Raw genomic sequence first — 18,028 nt, forward strand, 5'->3', positions numbered from 1 at the left:
TACTGCTGGAATACCGTGTCCAGTTCCGGTGTTCACAATTCATAAAGGATGTTGATAAATGGGAAGAGAGTTCAGAGAAGAGCCATGAGAGTGATTAAAGATTAGAAAACCTGCCTTGTGATGGACTCAAGGAACTCAATCTGCATAGCTTAACAAAGAGTTTAACAGTCTGTAAGCTACATTGGGACCAAATATTTAATCATGGGCTCTTCAGTCCAGCAGAGAAGGGTATAACACCATCCAATGGCTGGAAGCTGAAGCTAGACAAATTCAGACTGGAAATAAGGTGTACATTTTAAACTACTATGGTAATTAATTAAGTTTGGATGTTTTTCTAAAAGATCTGTTCTAGGAATTATTTTGGGGAAGTTCTATGGTCTCTGTTATAGGGGAAGTCAGACAGGATGATCACAATGGTCCCCTCTGGCCTTGAAATCTATGAAAAATATTAAACTGAAGAGCAGACCCTTGCCATGTGCTACATTTACAGAATGAGCTTGATGTGCTATTTCATGTTACCAAATTACATTTATGTGTACATGTAAAAAATAACTGTTGGGGCATATTAGAAGCCCAGCTCACAAAGTCCAAAGGGTACGAAGAGATGCACGTAAGACAAATCTGAACTAAGCACTGTACCCTGCCCTCTGTCTGCACCGACTGCTTACACGTAGCTGGTGAATGATTTATAAACCTAAAGATAGCAAAGTACAAAACTGCATGAATATCCACAGTTAATCAAGAAGAATGTTTTCCAGACTACACTTGATGTCTCTTAAAATGGTTCAAGTTGCTGTGTCAGTTCTGCTGCTTACAGGTAAGCACTTGCTACTGTTATTCTGTCATTGTCTTATTTCATATGAAGGAGTTAGACAGGAGAAGTGGTACTGCAGGCATAGCAGTACTAAAGCGGAGGTGTTCTAAAAGACTGAAGGGTACAGCAGAAAGAGCATGGGCTAGTGGCTTGAGCACAAGACTAGGTAACAGGAACTCTGAGTCAAAATCCTGACCGTGCTCCTTGTCTATGGCTTTAGGCTAATCATTTAGCCTCTCTCCTCTTTCCCATCTTTAAAACAGGGATAATACTGCTTACGTAGGTGGAAGAGGTTTTCTGAGGACGAATGAGTGGTTTGTGAAATGCTAAATGCTTATTATTTTTAAAAATAATTCTGTAAACTTTATTCTTACCTTACCTTATTGCTAGTTATTGAGAAAACAAATAGCTCATATGCATGCATGGTCCAAATTGACATAAGAAGCTCATGATTTTTCAAACAACTTAGGGCACCTAATTTTCAGAGGGCAGATACTCACCTCTTTCTGAATGTTAGACCCTTGAAAGGTATCTGAAATTGGGCACCCACAGTTGCTAATCATTTTTGAAAATGTCTGAAGTTGAACTGTAGTTGCAGTGAAATGTCACTTGGCTAAGAGAATGCACTTTTCAGCTAAACCCAGACTAGTACCGTAAGTATCGTACATGCTTTAAGACTGGTGTGTTCTACAGTCGGTAACCAGATATAACAGTAGAGATTTATGCTAATCCCTTACATAAAGAGGTGTTCCCCTGCATGTGAATGTATTAACTGCCACACCAAGTATTTTTGAAAGTGTTGATCCAGGGACCCCATGCAACCGACTGTATCTAATGACAATAAAGAAACTGTGCCATTGTGACTTGTCCCAACTTAACCAAAACATAACACTTAGGAAACATCAGCTAATTAATCATCTCATGACTCATGAACTAAATAATCTTACACAGATTGGGAAAACAGAAGCAGACGTGACATTTCCCCACGGTTACACAGGAATCTGTGTCAGAGATGAGATTAGAACTCAGATGTTCCTGGGTTCCAGACTTGGGCTGAGACCAATTTTTCTTCTTGAAAGGCCTAGAGAGACATGCCAAACATCTGACAGAGGGGGAGCAATAATTTAAAACAAGATTTGTGGTGAAGGGGAAACCTGTTACAGAGTGAGACTATTGATTAACTCCTCCCACTGCTGTTTTGGCCAAGCCCCTTGTCCCTCCTAAAAGCCCCTTGGATGCATGGACTTACGGAAGCAGTGCTCCATAGGGAGGGGAACAGGAGGACTATCCGGCATGTCCCCCATCCCTAGTGGATATGTTGGCAATGTTGCGACTCTCTCTGCATGTGAGGTGTGGGGAGGGGCACCTAGAGTCCTTGCTTTCCAAGTTTTGATAGGACCTCACCCATTCACTTGTCTGGTCTGCTCTGCACTTAGTCCTCATCTTAATCAAACTTTACAACAGGTGTTGGTTGAGTTGAGGGACTTAGACCTTTCATGGGTGCTATTCCCTCTACCTGCACTACACTTACCCTTATTAAAGCCCACCACAAAACCTACTTTCAGTTTAGCTCAAGATTATTGAACAATAAAGTATTGTGATATTAATTTTTGAGAAATGCTGTTTCTCCCTTTCTCATTTTCCTTTCCATCTTTCACAACCCCCTTACTTGTGCTCTTTTCAAGCTTTCCTTACAACTAATATTAATAGGCTCTTACAGCCTCTTTTGATCATTGGTTATGGGCAGTTCAGCCATTCATTAGCTACAAAGGGTCTTTCAGTAAAAATCAAGGCAGTGGGGATTAAAACATGACCCACAGGATCTGCGAGTTAGAACCTTACACTTCACCATCCTTCCAAATGACTTTCAGCAGCACCAGTCTCCCTCCCCCACTTCGGGAAGTGTGTTATATAGTGATTGAAGCCTTGGTCTAGTCTTGGTTCTACCACAGAGTTATTGTGGGACCTGATGCTGGAAAAATCAAGAATAGGACAAAAGTAAATGAGGCTGTCATAGTTAGAACTATAAAGGCAAACAAGTAGGGCCACATATTTGAAATTTGAGTACCTTTAGCCAGGTTTAGTTACCTAACAAGAAATGGCCAGTATTTCGGAGCTGCTGAGTATCCACAGCTCCAAGTGAATTATTTGGTTATTTGGATTCTTCAATATTGATATAAGTGCCTACAGCCAAATAAAAATATTTTGGCCTCGGTTTATATTGTATGAGGCTTATATTTCAAATGTTTACAAGTTACCAAGTTTACAATAAGTCAGATCCAAAACTTAGTTTGATATCTTTTGACTTGATCAATGATCTCAAATCACAACTTATGACATAGGGTGCATAACATGCAACTCAAAGGCAGGCTGTGGAATCCTAAAATGCACCCCATAGCAACCCTCTTCCTGTACCTGAAAAGGGTCATGTCCAATCAGCAAGTTTTGATCTCCGTGAAGTTTCACGTGATGGCTCATAGTTAATGTAGAGGAGCTAAACTCTTACGAAAGCAGCAATTTCTATATTTCTCCAAAGGGCTCATTATATTGCTCCCAGCCTTCAGAAGCTCTCCGAGGAATTGACAATGACTACAGATAAGAATCAAATCCAGATTTCTCTTGACTCTGCAGATCATTATCAAACCCCCCATCTCATGTTTGTCATGCATGTGTCTAGCACAAGATTAGGACAACTGAAACAGATTTCAAATCACAATGGGTTTGAAGCTGCAAAATTCTGGTCCATGTTCTTGAATCTTCAGTACATTTGTGTGTGTGTGTGTGTGGGGGGGGGGGGACGCAATATTTGAAGCTGAGATTCTGATATGGTTTTGGCTCATTTCTAACTTTAGGGAATAACCCTAAGCAGCAGCTTTCAGTTTACCTTTTCAAAGTACTCAACACGTCAGCATCAGCAACGTTAACAGGACCAAAGGGTCAGAGGTTGAGAGTTCAGCTGTTGTAATCCAGGCAGTGCTAGCTTGAATATCTGATATCACAGAGAAGTCTGCTTTTTAAATCTGACATTCTGACCAGGCACATTCAAAGCTGATGGTTAAAAGAAATATTTCGCAAAAAGAGAAGGATTGGCTCCATAGCAAGTGCAGACTTTACAGATTTTAAAGTTCTACTGCTGCACATAACTACTTATGGGTTTTGAAATAATGGCAGACATGCAAAAACAAGGGGAAAAATCAGAAAATAAGGGAAGAAAAAGTAGCTTTATTTGCTAATGTGCATGGAAACCAATTACTGAAACATTGCTACCCACTGACACATTGCTTTAAAGATTAAAACGTATGGGGTAAATATCAATGGTCAAAATAAATCCTAGACTTCAGTGGAGTTGCACAAGGGATAGATATAGTCCCAGTTGTCAAAGCTTGCCAATTAGTAGTGAAATACTAGTGCTGACTTAAGATCTGGGAGCTGCATCCTATATAGTCAAGATTTTCAAGAGTGGGTAAAGTTTGGATCCCAGGTCCATAATTAGACCTGGATATAGATGGCGATTTTTCCATGAGTGTTAAGCACACAGCAGCTCCAATTGCTCAGCACTTCAGAAAAATCACACCTCTATATAGGTGTGTAACAAGGCTCAGGAGTTGAACTTTAAGCACCTATTCTTAAGTCTTTTCTTTTATTACTATAGTTGTACTGGGATCCTTGTAGCCTGGAGTTCCACCAGGTGAACAAAAGGAACTCTCCTTTGTGCACTCCTGGGATTTGTGCTCAACTGGCAATCGTTATCTGAAATCTATCCTTGTGCAGCAGATTTAAAGTCCCACTCAGGACTTGTGTTAAGGGTTTAAACACAAGTTAAACTAAGAGCTACACTCAAGTTAATTTTACTCTCTTTGCATATTTGACCTGCCTCAGTTCATTCCATCCTAGTATTTAAATCCAATTAATTTTCCTTTCCACAGCCAAGTTTTGACCTTCCAGGCTGGATTGAGTACACATTCACTAATTGAACAGAGATGACAAGAGTCAATCAGATTCTCTTGTGACAGACTGTGCTCTTATGTTCACCACTTTTACAAAGCTATGATAAATTTTGTACCAAGTATGCCTTGTGAGGTATCATTTGAAAACTCATCATTCACTGATCAGTATTGTCCTGGTAAAATATGTGTGGCAACATTATACGTAACATTGATGATGTTACTAAGGCATATTCCAAATCTGGGGAAGCAGCCCAAACCAATTCCTCCGAGACAAAAGGAAAAGTGATGCCTCAGCCACGTGTCAACAGAATCAAATGGACTATCACCTAGGTAAATGGCCATTATTTGGCAGGAAGAATGGTATGAACCAGACATTTACATCTTGGCAAGAGAACAGCTGGGGGTTCCTGTGTGAACAGATTGGCTACTCCGAAACCCAGCTGGAGATGATTCTCAAAGCAGAGGAAAAGAAATAAAAATGAGAAACAGAGGACACAAATAATCTCTTTCCCCTCATCTCCACGTATGGCATCAACAACATTTGAAAGACAAAAGGAGCATCACTGAACTGGGGGAGGGGTCCTGGCTGAAAGATCCAGCCAGACTTCTGTAAATATGTGGTGAAAGAAACCTTGTAGCTTTAAATTCACTTAGCTTGTTAAGTTAGGTATTAGTTTGTGTTCTACCTTTTATTTCTTTGTAATCAATTCTGATTTTTATGGCTCATTACTTGTAATCACTTAAAATCCATTTTTCTATTGTTAGATAAACTTGGTTTATCTAAACCTGTGTGTGTTTGGATTGTAGTGTTTGGGAACCTCCTCTTGAGAAAGCAGGATTTGTGCATATCATTTTCTGTTAATGAAATGATGGACTTTCTATGCGCTTGTATTGTCCAGAAGGAAAGAGCTGTACAAGGACGTATATTTTTGGGGACAAGTGTGAGACTGGGAATTTGTTGATATCACTTTGCAATACAGTTCAGGAGTGGCTGGCTAGAAGCACTCATGTAACTCAGCTGGGAGTAATTTCCATGCTAGAGGCTGTGTGTGACAAAGGCCAAGAGTGGCAGCTCTCACAGCGAAGCAGTGTAAAAGACACCCCAGGTTGGAGAATTGAGGGGACACAGCTTTTCAGCAGTCCAGATTGTACCCTGGGGAATGTCACATTTCTTCACGGTCAAATTTAATCTTGTGCCAGCTTTCACTAACCCACAATGAGATGCTCTGAAGACACTGGGACAATAGTGATAACTATTGTTTATATCTCCAGGGAAGACCAAACTCTCTGCCTCAGACAGTGATTATAAAACCTAAGCCACCAAGCATGATTTGATGACTTCAATAAGATTCATTTTAGGTGTGGGAATATTTAGTGAAGTCTTCCAAAACATGAGTGATATATGCAGGGAATCAAACATTCAACTTGGTAAAAGCTGCTGTAATCCTCACAGCAGCTCACTCCTCAAAGATGTTCCTTTTATCTTCCCCTTCTGGCCATGACTCTATATTATTCTTACATAATATTTTCATCCTGAGGGAAAAAAGAAACAGTAACAGAGTAAAAACGTACATATCTAACATTGTTTGACCTTCTTACTACTGACTTATCTTTGTTTCACTGGAACTTTCAATATTCGGTATCCCTAAGGATACTATTATGCACTGTGAGCAATTTCATTGACTCCTATCCATCACACTTGCTCCGTCTAACTATGTCCAGTCTCACAGTTGGATGCTTCAACATTTTGCTCTTCTAATTTTGGGGCAAGTATGCTGCTAGATTTGGAATTGCATACAGCAGAAAGTTCTTAGGTAAGACTTGCATCTATAAAATACTTATTTGAAGATTATAAATTATTTTACAAACATTAATCAAGCTGTTCAACAAGAAGAGAGGAATTACACCCATTTTACAGAAGCACAAATTGAGGCATAGGTTAGGGAACATGTCTTAAGATCATACAGGACGTTAGGAGGCAGAATGGGTATGGAAACCAGATCTTCTGACTCCCAATTCTGTGTCTGAACCACAAGACCATCTTTTCTCTTTGTTTTAACAGCACTGTGTGCAGTTGCCTGTTTACAAACAGTCAAAAAGTTCCTTTTGTGTATGTAATTTCTCAGTAAAATGCCCCACTCATTCTTGCACAGGTTAATTCTGCATGAGAAAATGAGAATACATTTCTCATGGAATGGCATTTTCCATTGGCTATTGGTGCAGTCCAAGAAGAATATGTATCCATTAAAATTTAATCTAATACCTTTAAAACATAGAAATTGCCACCAATGGAGTCAAGATAAAACCTCACTGCCCCACAAAGTAGATATTATATGCTAATTTTTTGAAGAGAAAAATTACAGCTACTCTGTTTATGCTTTTTATTGTAACTCACCAAGAAGTCACAAATCCAAAGTACTCTTCGGCAACAAAACTTAAGCAACATCAGTGATCCCAACTAACTACATTTTTTTCAATGAAAAAGGTTAAGTCTTATGATAGCAATGCACATTATGGTGTTTATTTTTGACCAAAGTTCAAGTATCTCACCACAGAATAGTAATGACGTTTGCAAAATATGTTCAATATTAAAAAAAATAAAAATAAAAATATATGCCTAGATAGAAGTTCATATAAGTTGACTAAGAAATATTACATTCTTGGTAAAAGAGGCTTGTTTGAATCTCTTGAACTCTGGAACAGCCATGTATTACTTGCATGCACAGAGGCAGAAAATATTTTTCTGTGGAATTTTTCTTGCTTTCAGAAACCCAGGAATAATTAGCTATTTCGTAGTCACCTAAGAAACAGCATTTTATGCTTAAAACTGAGACAATTTGCCATGGAATATGCATTAGTTCATCTGCATAGTTGGTTCAATTGAAGAGTAGTTTTATTTGAAGATGACTGAATTTCTGCTTCCTGTTTCTAATCATGTTAACCTACAGTTTGAGCAAGCAAAGTATAAGAAGCATATCAAACGTTGGCTAGAAGACCTGTTAGGACATCTAGTCCATCTTTCTGGCAAAGCAAAATTGTTTGCTCTAACATTACTACTATTTTACATTTATATTCCAATATCTGAAGATCAGAGCCAGATGGGGCCCCATTTTGCTAGCCTCTGTATGAACAACGACATTTTCTCTTCAATTTTCCAGTCTAGTTTTCAAGCGCTTTTTGGCTCTGAAAAGCAGCAGCATTGTAAATATAAGCAGCAGTTTCACTCTACAAATCTGTTCCCTGTACATGGTCTTGCTAGTGACAAAAGAAGGTTTTTATTCCAGTTAGCCCAGCAGAACTGACACTGCTGGGTTAACTTGGAGGGAGTGAGCTGGATTCTATCCATTATTGTGCATAATCAACATAAGGGTTTACTAAGTTCAAATCAGTTTCCCTGTACAAATTCAGTAGAAGCCATGGAGTTGGATAGAGGTCAGTGATTCCATAGTTTGGCCTGCAGAACTCCTATTACTGGATGCAATGTGCAAAGAGTACAGAACTCTGCTTGAATCTATAGTCTTGTGTACACACAGAAGTTGCACCAGTTTAATATAAAGTGTTATTTTAAACCAATTTAGCTAAAATGGGGGCAATCCTGTGTATGGACACACTTATTTCAGTTTGAGTGACTTTTTTATTTCAGTTTTTAAACCAAGAGTGTCCACACAAGTTTGTACCAGTTTAACTACACTGGTTTAAAATAACACTTTAAATTAAACTGCAACTTTTTTGTATACACAAGCCATAAGATCTGAAGTTAAGGTTGCAGAGGGAAAGGGAAAACCTTTTACTATACTAAGGCTGGGTCTACACTACCCACCTGAATCGGCGGGTAGAAATCGACCTCTCGGGGATCGATTTATCGCGTCCCGTTGGGACGCGACAATCGATCCCCGAATCGACGCTCTTACTCCACCAGCGGAGGTGGGAGTAAGCGCCGTCGACGGGAAGCCGCAGAGGTCGATTTTGCCGCCGTCCTCACAGCGGGGTAAGTCAGCTGCGATACGTCGAATTCAGCTACGCTATTCACGTAGCTGAATTTGCGTATCTTAAATCGACTCCCCCCTGTAGTGTAGATGTAGCCTTAGGGTATGTCTACTCTACAGCAGCACAGCTACAACACTGAAGCTGTACCACTCTAGTGTAGACGCGTCCCACATCAATGGAAAGAGTTTTTCCATCTATGTAGTTAATACATCTCTTCAATAGGTGGGAGCTAGTTCAATGGAAGAATTCTTTCATGGACCTAGCTGCATCTACAGTGGGGGTTAGTGTCAGAAACTGATGGGGATGGTCAGAGCCATGGCAGTTGGGCCTATGGTTGGAACCAGGGTTTAGAGCCGGAATCAGGAGTCCAGAGTGGGGCTGGAACAAGACCAGAGTAAGAGCAAAGCTGGAGCAGGTTAAGGCATGTGGAGTCTGTTACCACTATCAGGCAGGGGAGAGTTCGAAGCCTTGAAGTGACATTGAGCAGACTGAGCTGCTCTTTCTCCTGTGAGGCTTATATACCTGCCCTGAGATTCACTAGATCAGCACCTGACTTGTGGATTTGGTCAGAGCCTACCACAAGCATGACTTATCAACACCTGGGGTTTAATCAGGTTCTAGTTCACAGATGACTCCATCAGCTTACAGTTAGGATGACCTAACTCCGTTTCACACAGTACAAAATTTTTCACAGCCCTGAGCAATAGCTAAGTTGAGCTAATTTTTAGATGTAGACCAGACCTAAGGTGGAAATAATGAGACAAATAGAGAACCCCTCTTGTTGAGAGGAATTCTCATTTCATAGAGAAGATGATCTGCATTAGGGAGGGACTGAAAAGTCTCCCCAGAACAAGCTGAGAGCAAAACCAGAAACACAACACCTCTTTGTCTATGAACTAGGCACATTCACCAAGTAGCTTCCATGGAACCACTGATGGAGATCAGGGCCACCCCCGTGACAGACCCCTGCCCATCCTGGACAGTAAGAGTAGAGAACACATGTATTTGCTATAGTACTAATAACTAGAGTAATAAGAGAAAGGGTAGTAGAAGACATGAAAAGGCAGAAGAGGGAAGGAAGGAGGGGCATGGAGGGAGAAGAAGAGTGTTTTGTATTGTCTAGTCTTACAACTTGGACATGTTGTGACATTGGGTAATTCTATTGGCTAGCCTGTGACATGTGTGGTATTTGGAAACAAACAAGCTTTAAATCATTTCTGTTTTTGTACTTTTCATTGTCTATTTTTTAATGAAAATCAATACAAAAATCACACACACACCAAAAAGAAAAGAAAAGGGATAGTAAAGTCTAGATTACTTTTTGCCAGCTATGTTTTATGTTTTGTATTTCTCTCAGAATTGATAATGATCAGTTTAAGCAATTCCCCTTTCTGACTCTCCCTGGTGGACTGTTTATGTTACACACACAATAAAGTGGAATGATTAATTTTTAAATAACTTCTCCCATTTGGATTTAAATGAAAACTTGCAGAAACCCTTCCACAGGAAGTAGGTTTGTAAAATCTTGCTTTTACAAAAACCTAAACTTGTGGTCTAATTTGGATTCAAATATTCCTTTTGAACGAGCTCTAATACATTGGTTTAGGGTTAACATTGTTCTGTGAAGGAATGACTCATGATTACAAATTTATGTGAAGTGTAAGTTCTAAAATAACACACAAACATTATGACATTGCACCACTTCCATTTCAGGTGTATTGGGAGCACCGTTTGTGTCTGAAGAAGAAGCAAATGAGTTTATACGACTTAAAAGGCAAACACCATATTCTCAGAATTATTGGGATCCAAGCAACAGCCAGAATGCATGGGGTGACTCTCTGGCTGAACAGGTATTTTTCTGATAACTTCACACTGTGTAAGAGATTGGAAATATCTATGTTGCCTTCTGATTGCCTGTTTGCAGATATGGTACTGGCTTTTAAAGGGACACCAAAATTCCATTATTACTGAACTCATTCCTGGAAAAGTACTAGGATGAATAGTTCATGGTTACAGTCTCTTATACTATAGTCAATAGCTTCCTTATTCATGCCTCTAAGAATTGTAAAGTTGTTAGATGATGATCTGGCCAGTATTATCTGGCATATTTGCTCTTGCAGTAAAGGGTTTGTAAAGTGAAACTCCCCACCATCAACATCTCGCTACAGACTAATCTTGTTGTGGTAAACTGTGCTAGATTCATAGCCTTGGAAACAGATGGCTTCTAGCCACAGCTATGGCACAGGCAATGCTACTGCAAGTTTACTTTCATCATCCACACCTTCCTTTCGGTCTGGCTTCCAATCTCTGTTGACAATTTTCCTGTACTCCATCACCCAGCCTTGCAATGCAGGTGATCTTCAAATTCTCTTTCCTTCTGCTCCGGGAGCCAAGTTGTTATCAAATCTCATCAGCTCTGAACCAACATCTCTAAAATCTAGGACTTTCCTCTCCATCCTGACTTCTAGGTGATCCCCAGGCCTTCCTCATCTCATGCCTCGAGTACTGACCGCAATCTCCCCTTTTCTGCCTCTCCCAGGGGACTGTATATATGGGGGCCCTACAGGGGACTCTTATTTATAGTAGGGTGGAGGCAAAACTCAATTTAGTACGAAACTCAGAAGTTCGCTTCAGGTTTGCATGTGATTTATTGTGTGTGAATTTGAAACAGCAAGCGATGCTACACTTGTATAATCAGATTCATAAGCTGGTTGCACAGCTTTCCCGTGGGCTGATTTTGCAGGCACCTTTTAATGCATGATTGAAAATGTTCAGAATTAGGATCTATCTGAGTCCTCCTATATAATTATCTGAGCAACTTATGCCATGCTACAAAAGCTACTTGAACATGACTTTCATATCAGGTTAGGTACGGTTCTACCAAAAGACCTATAGTCTACTGAGGTTGTATCAAATCCCGTAACACCAGCCATTTTGTTCTACTTCAGGTTAGTGAATTATGGACGGCTTTGAGAACCAAAACACAATACTACATGGACTTGGGATCTTTTGCCTTTGATCCTGCCACTGCGCGGTGAGTTTTGTCTGAAGACAGTACTTACCTTAACAAAAGGGTGTGCATAAATAATTGATGGAGGAGATAATAGCACTCACAAAAGGATCCTAATGGCATAATATTATACTGTGCTGAGTTTCCCCATGTCTTAATTGCAAGAGATGTGATTAGAAAATAACTCTTTTTTGAAAATTGGAGTGAAAGAGGCTTTACTAATTTTACTGGTTGTTTGAGTTTAAATATGATGAGTCAATGGGTGGTTATCATGATATTGTTAGTCTAATCGAGTTTTAAAATGCATAGAGCTTTTTGTATGGGCTTTGTTTACATTTTGAGAAATAAAATAAACAAAGTGACCTTTGACTTTGGATCTGACACACACCATTCAGATAATGCTGATAGAAAGCAGTCCACCGTAGAAAATGAAAGGAAGGAAGAAGGAACAGTTTTTTCCTGCATAAATTTCAGTAGTGCAATTGTATTCAGTGTAGAATAAAAACATGATGATTGAAATGGAGAAAAAGATAGACATGGAAGTATTTACAGATTGGTAATTACATGCAATAAGTCCAGTGTCTCAAATTGTCATGTGAAAATTTTGAGGAGAATGTTAAGCTGAACACTTCAAATTTGTAGTGATTACAGTAAATGTAAGGAACAGTCTCTAAATAACAATGATGTTTGACATGTATAGTACCACAAAAATAATAGATGCTTTACTTGTACAGATTGCTTTTCAAGGGTAGATGTCACAGCCCCTTACAAAGGAGGTAGTTTTAATCCCCTTTAGGAAAGTGGAGGCACTGAGAAGTGAAGCGATTTGCTCAAGGTCACGGACACAGGAAGGAATATAATCCCTGTCTCCAATTTAGTCATGTGGCCTATCTTCTAGACTTTTTACTATAAAAGACGACATGGGCAGATGTGTTATAGTGGTGGGAAAGAAAAAATGGAGGGTGGGTGGGAATTCTATTGCTCTATTTCCCGTTCTGCCACTATTTTGATGTATCTTCACATGTGTTTGTAACATGTTTAGCACAACTGGACCCCAAGTACTGAATAGGGACAAGTGCTATAAGAAACAAAACACTTTAATTTTTAATAAAAGCTTAAACCCTCCAATATCAGTGCTCAAATCATTAGGAAGAAATCTACTTTGTGGGCAAGCTAGTCATAACTAAAGCTGGCTGAAAAATGGAAATTCCTTCCTTTTCTGCATTTATTTATTTATTTTGGAACAAATTGGAACAAAAAGTCAAAAAACATTTCACAAGAAGGGATTTCCAGAAAGTTCTGTTTAGGGAGAAACAAAACAGAATTTTTGAAGCTTTCCAGCTTCCTTGCAGAAAGGCTCTTGTCAATTTCACTTCCTTCTTGCTGGCAGAAAGCAAAATTGACCAGAGTCTTCCAGAAGGACAAGTGGGGCAGAGTCATTTCAATTTTCCTGATTGGGAAGAAAGAAAAATCGGTTTCCCCTGGAAAACTGAATGTGTGAAAAGGGCCTTTTCTGTTGGAAAATCATTCAGATGGAAAGTTCCTGACTAGCTCTAATCATAAGTAGGGTCCTACCAAATTCAGGGTCCATTTTGGTCAATTTCACTGTCACAGGATTTTAAAATTCATAAATGTAATGATTTCAGCTACTTAAATTTGAAATGTCAGAGTGTTATAATTGTAGGGGTCCTGACCCAAAAAGGATTGGGGAGCGGGTCACAACATTATTGTAGGGGGGGTTGCGGTACTACTACCCTTACTTCTGCGGTGCTGCTGGCGGTGTTGCCTTCAGAGCTGGGCAGCTGGAGAACGGTGACTTCTGACTGGGAGCTGAACTCTGAAGGCAGAGCTGTCACCAGCAGCAGTGCAGAAGAAAGGATGGCATGGTATGGTCATGCTACCCTTAGGGTATGTCTTCACTACCCACTGGATCGGTGGGCAGCAATCGATCCAGCGGGGATCGATTTATCGTGTCAATAGTCTAGACGCGATAAATCGACCCTCAAGCGCTCTCCTGTCGCCTCCTGTATCCAGCTCGGCAAGAGGCGCAGGCAGAGTTGACGGGGCAGCGGCAGCAGTTGACTCACCGCGGTGAAGACACCACAGTAAATTGATCTAAGTACATCGACTTCAGCTACGTTATTCACATAGCTGAAGTTACATAACTTAGATTGATCCTCCCCCCCGGCCTCCAGGACTTAGTCCTGAGCTGGTGCCTGCAGAGCTGGGCCCTCAGTCAGCAGCCACCATTCTCTGGGTGCCCAGAAATAAGGGTGGCATGGTATGCCCCCCTTACTTCTATGCTGCTGCTGGCGGGGCTCTGCCTTCAGAGCTGGGAGCTCAGCAAACAGACACCACTCTCTGGCCATCCAGCTCTGAAGGCAGTGCAGAAGTAAGGGTAGCAATACCATGACCCCCTTAAAATAACCTTGACACTCCCCTGCAACTCCCTATTGTGTCAAGACCCCCAATTTGAGAAACGCTGGTCTTCCCTGTGAAATCTGTACGGTATAAAGTAAGAGCACACAAAAGACCAGATTTCATGGCGGGAGACCAGATTTCAGGGTACGTGATGAGTTTTTCATGGTCATGAATTTGGTAGGACCCTAATCATAATTGTCTACTACTTGCATGCACCTTTGAAGCTTATGATACTGGCTGACGTTCAGCAAGATACAGGACTAGGTACGCCACATGAGTCCAGTGGTATGGCAATTCCTATAAACCTTAAAAGACACACTCTATACAAACAGAAAATACATTGATGGGTCTATGTTATTTGCAGGCAGAACCTATATTTTAGATTGTAAACTCTTTTAAGCATGTTCTCACTGAACTCTTTCTAATGACTTCAATGGATGTTAGTTTTAAACTGTGATCTCTGTAGGGCAGGAATTTAAGTTCATCTCTGTTTAAGTGCCCAGTACACTGCAAATGCTACACAAATTAATGTCTGATGCTTTTAGGTATGCACATGAGAGAACAGATATTGAAATTGTGAATCTCAAGAATATCAATGTATTACTCAAAGTTCCATATTAAATAAAAGACAGCTTTGAATTAATTCAGCAGCACCTTCCTAATATGACTTATTTCTTCTTTTTTAGGGACCACATTAGGTCTTACATGGATATGTTACAGCAATCTGGGGCTCACCTCCAGCAGCAGATAAGAAAACACAACTAAATCTGAGAAGTTTCATGTATCTGCCAATGTACTGTATGGGGGGATCTTTATCCAGGAGTTACATTTTTAGCTATTTGCCTCAACCACATTTACTTTGTCCTGTACCTTATTAAGACATCTAAAGCTGGAACACACACAGTAGCCCCACAAAGTCAATAAAAAGCAAAAGAGGGTCCTGGGGCACCTTTAAGACTAACAAAAGTATTGGGAGCATAAGCTTTCGTGGGCAAGAACCTCACTTCTTCAGATGCAAGCAGACTTGCATCTGAAGAAGTGAGGTTCTTACCCACAAAAGCTTATGCTCCCAATACTTCTGTTAGTCTTAAAGGTGCCACAGGACCCTCTGTTGCTTTTTACAGATTCAGACTAACAAGGCTATCCCTCTGATACAAAGTCAATAGTTTGTATTCATCAAGTAAAAAATGTAATGTTAAATCATGCTAAATTGAACAAAAATGGTGAAGATGACACAGCATCCATAGTGTTTTTTAGTAGGACAGGTTAAAAAATTATTGTTTTTTTCTTTTCTTTTTTGACTAAATGGATTCCCCCTCTTCCCACTCCCACAAAATAGTCCATTTAAATAAATGTTGCAGTTCTGGCAAGTGAAAACTGGATGTTTTTCATTTCTTTAACTAAAGATTTTGGCATTTTTAGTTACTGAAAACTGAAATTTTGGGGTTCAATTTTTTTTGCTAAACCCAAATTTCAAAGGAAATTTTTAAAAAGAAACACTCTCTCCCTCCTCCTTTCGGTGGGGGGTGTGTGTATGAGGGTAGTGAAAATCATGTCAGCTCTAGTTTTCACTGTAGGAAGCAAGAACTTTTAATATTGTGGCCAATACATTAGGTGATTTAGAATACTGTTTCCACTTCACTACCTTCAAAACTTTGTTTTCAGCATTGAAAGTGTTGGTCTTGAGCTCTAAAGTCCAAAATGGTTGAAGTCCTGATGACCTGAGCAAGCTGCTCTCTCCTTACAGCACATCAATTGTCATCAGTGAAGACACTTATTGGAAGCACCCTGTTTAACATGGACTAGTGACAAGGCATTTTCCGTCACAGTTCTCAAATTCTCTCTTCATTCGATCATTAAAAAATACTTGACTATCAGGATACGTATTGTCTCAGGCTTTTTCGCTGCAGGCCTCTCGAAGAATAGCATAGGTGAAGGAGGGTGGTTTTATTGTGATACTTTAGTTTTCCTCCTTGGATTAATAAAGTAGATGATATGTATTGGGGATTTTCCTATAGGTACAAGTACCCAGAGCTACTGTGAAGTGATTGCAAACTCTAAAGAAAACATTAAATCTTTTGAAGCTGAAAGACTGTTTTAGCATTTCTGCATTTCCTATTGCATTACTGTCTGAGTAATTTTTTTTAATGTAAAACTAATTATAAATTGCTTCTGTTTTCCCACTGGAAGATCTTGATCTTCTCAGTTGGACATATTTTATTAGACTGGAACTGAAAACACACATCTGATTCTTTTATCACTTACAATACCATGACTTAATTCATACTATTAATCATCAGTACAACATTTCATCCATTCTAATGAAAAGGCCAAGAAATAAACACCAGTAGAGAAAAACCAAAGAACAATTACATTCATTAGTCTCTCATAGGTGATCTGGTTATTGTATACTTTCTCTCTTGCCTCCTCCTCTTGGACACTGATCTAGGCAGTAGCCCCCAGAAATGTTGACTTGATGGGCCAGTAGAGGTAACTATTTCGGCCCACTACCATCCATTCTTTCTTCAGTAACAAAGGTAGGTATTAAAACAACAACTGAAGTTCTTTAGTTCCTAACAAATGGCAGGAGTCTCAGGATAAGCACAGTCTTTGCATTTAAGGCTAGGATAGTCACCGAGGGTTGGTAGGTGTTATACGGCCACAACTATGAGAATATGTTGGGGGGGAAAAGTCTCTCCCAAGCCACGCTAAGGCAGACATGCATAAATTCAATTTTCAACACAAATGGAATTGATAGCTGAACTTGACTTTTTGCTTCTACATGGTCATGAACTACAAATAGCAGGCTTCATTTTCATGCATTTATTTTACATATACCATTCAGTGTCCCTATCTTGATCCAAAATGTCTGTGACAAGATACTCATTTAAAGAATATATCTCATGCTATTAACCACAATGACAGTGACAGCAAGAGTGAACTATATTTAAAGCAATTTAATAGTGGCTGGTTAAATATACCAGTCGGGGTATTGCCAGAACCACTCCAATTAGAGACAAAAATAAGTTTAGCAATTACATCACAAATTGGAAGTGTCTAGGCTGGCAGCTCAAATAAAAAGATGTAATTATCTACATTTGAAATATGTTCATCCATCATGAAGAGAAACTGGCATTCTTCATGTACAATTAGAATCTTGAAAAACAAATTACAGTAATTACTTCCCTCAGATTATGGAAGACATCTCTATTTCAACAACATACAGTGAAATAGAGAGTAGCTTGCGTAGGGAGATCTATCATGAAGAACTAGCTGGTGCAAAAGGGGTTGTGGTGTGGTGATGCAATAGGTGTCACTCTTCCCTTTGGGTCAAGGCTAAATCAGTGTACCACCATGGTGTTAGAAGGGCCCTGTGCTGCTAGACGAGCCATTTTTCAGATAATAGCAAAAATATTTACTTAACTTGAACTTTCGCTCTCAATGTATTTCCTTTACAGATCCACACAGAGATTAGTTTTTTTGTCAAGCAATTAGCTGTAGAAGGAGTCTGAATGTGCTCCTTATTCCAGCATTCCAGAACCAAGGACATACCTGATTCCTTCCCTAATATGAATTACAAGAAACCCATCCTGGAGACACACTTCCTATTCAGCCACTTACTTCTGGCTCGCAGACAGGATTTCATTGATGATTTCACTCCAGTTGCCAGTAGTCCCGACTCTGGCAGTCTCAGCAAAGGTCGAATGAGCATGTGAGCTTCCCTCTTAACCCAAATCATGACTGGCCAGGGTGGCCAGACAGCAAGTGTGAAAAATCGGGACAGGGGCGGGGGGTAATAGGAGCCTATATAAGAAAAAGACCCCAAAATCGTGACTGTCCCTATAAAAT

General features: G+C 39.8%; 1 protein-coding gene across 2 annotated transcripts; it reads left to right on the forward strand.

Annotated features, from left to right (window-relative positions):
• Positions 1-660: 660 nt before the first annotated feature.
• Positions 661-15,186, forward strand: C1H3orf85 (chromosome 1 C3orf85 homolog). Of its 2 annotated transcripts, XM_034790815.1 has the most exons (4): positions 661-817; positions 10,462-10,598; positions 11,697-11,782; positions 14,866-15,186. In XM_034790815.1, exons 1-4 carry the CDS (start codon positions 748-750, stop codon positions 14,942-14,944), a joined length of 372 nt encoding a protein of 123 aa, XP_034646706.1. In that variant the 5' UTR covers positions 661-747; the 3' UTR covers positions 14,945-15,186. The 2 variants fall into 2 exon arrangements, with proteins under 2 accessions (XP_034646706.1, XP_034646716.1); XM_034790825.1 differs by lacking the exon at positions 14,866-15,186 and having other exon boundaries at positions 11,697-11,786.
• Positions 15,187-18,028: the final 2,842 nt, after the last annotated feature.

This window comes from Trachemys scripta, chromosome 1 (genome assembly GCF_013100865.1).
Source record: "Trachemys scripta elegans isolate TJP31775 chromosome 1, CAS_Tse_1.0, whole genome shotgun sequence".
Lineage (NCBI taxonomy): Eukaryota > Metazoa > Chordata > Testudines > Emydidae > Trachemys > Trachemys scripta.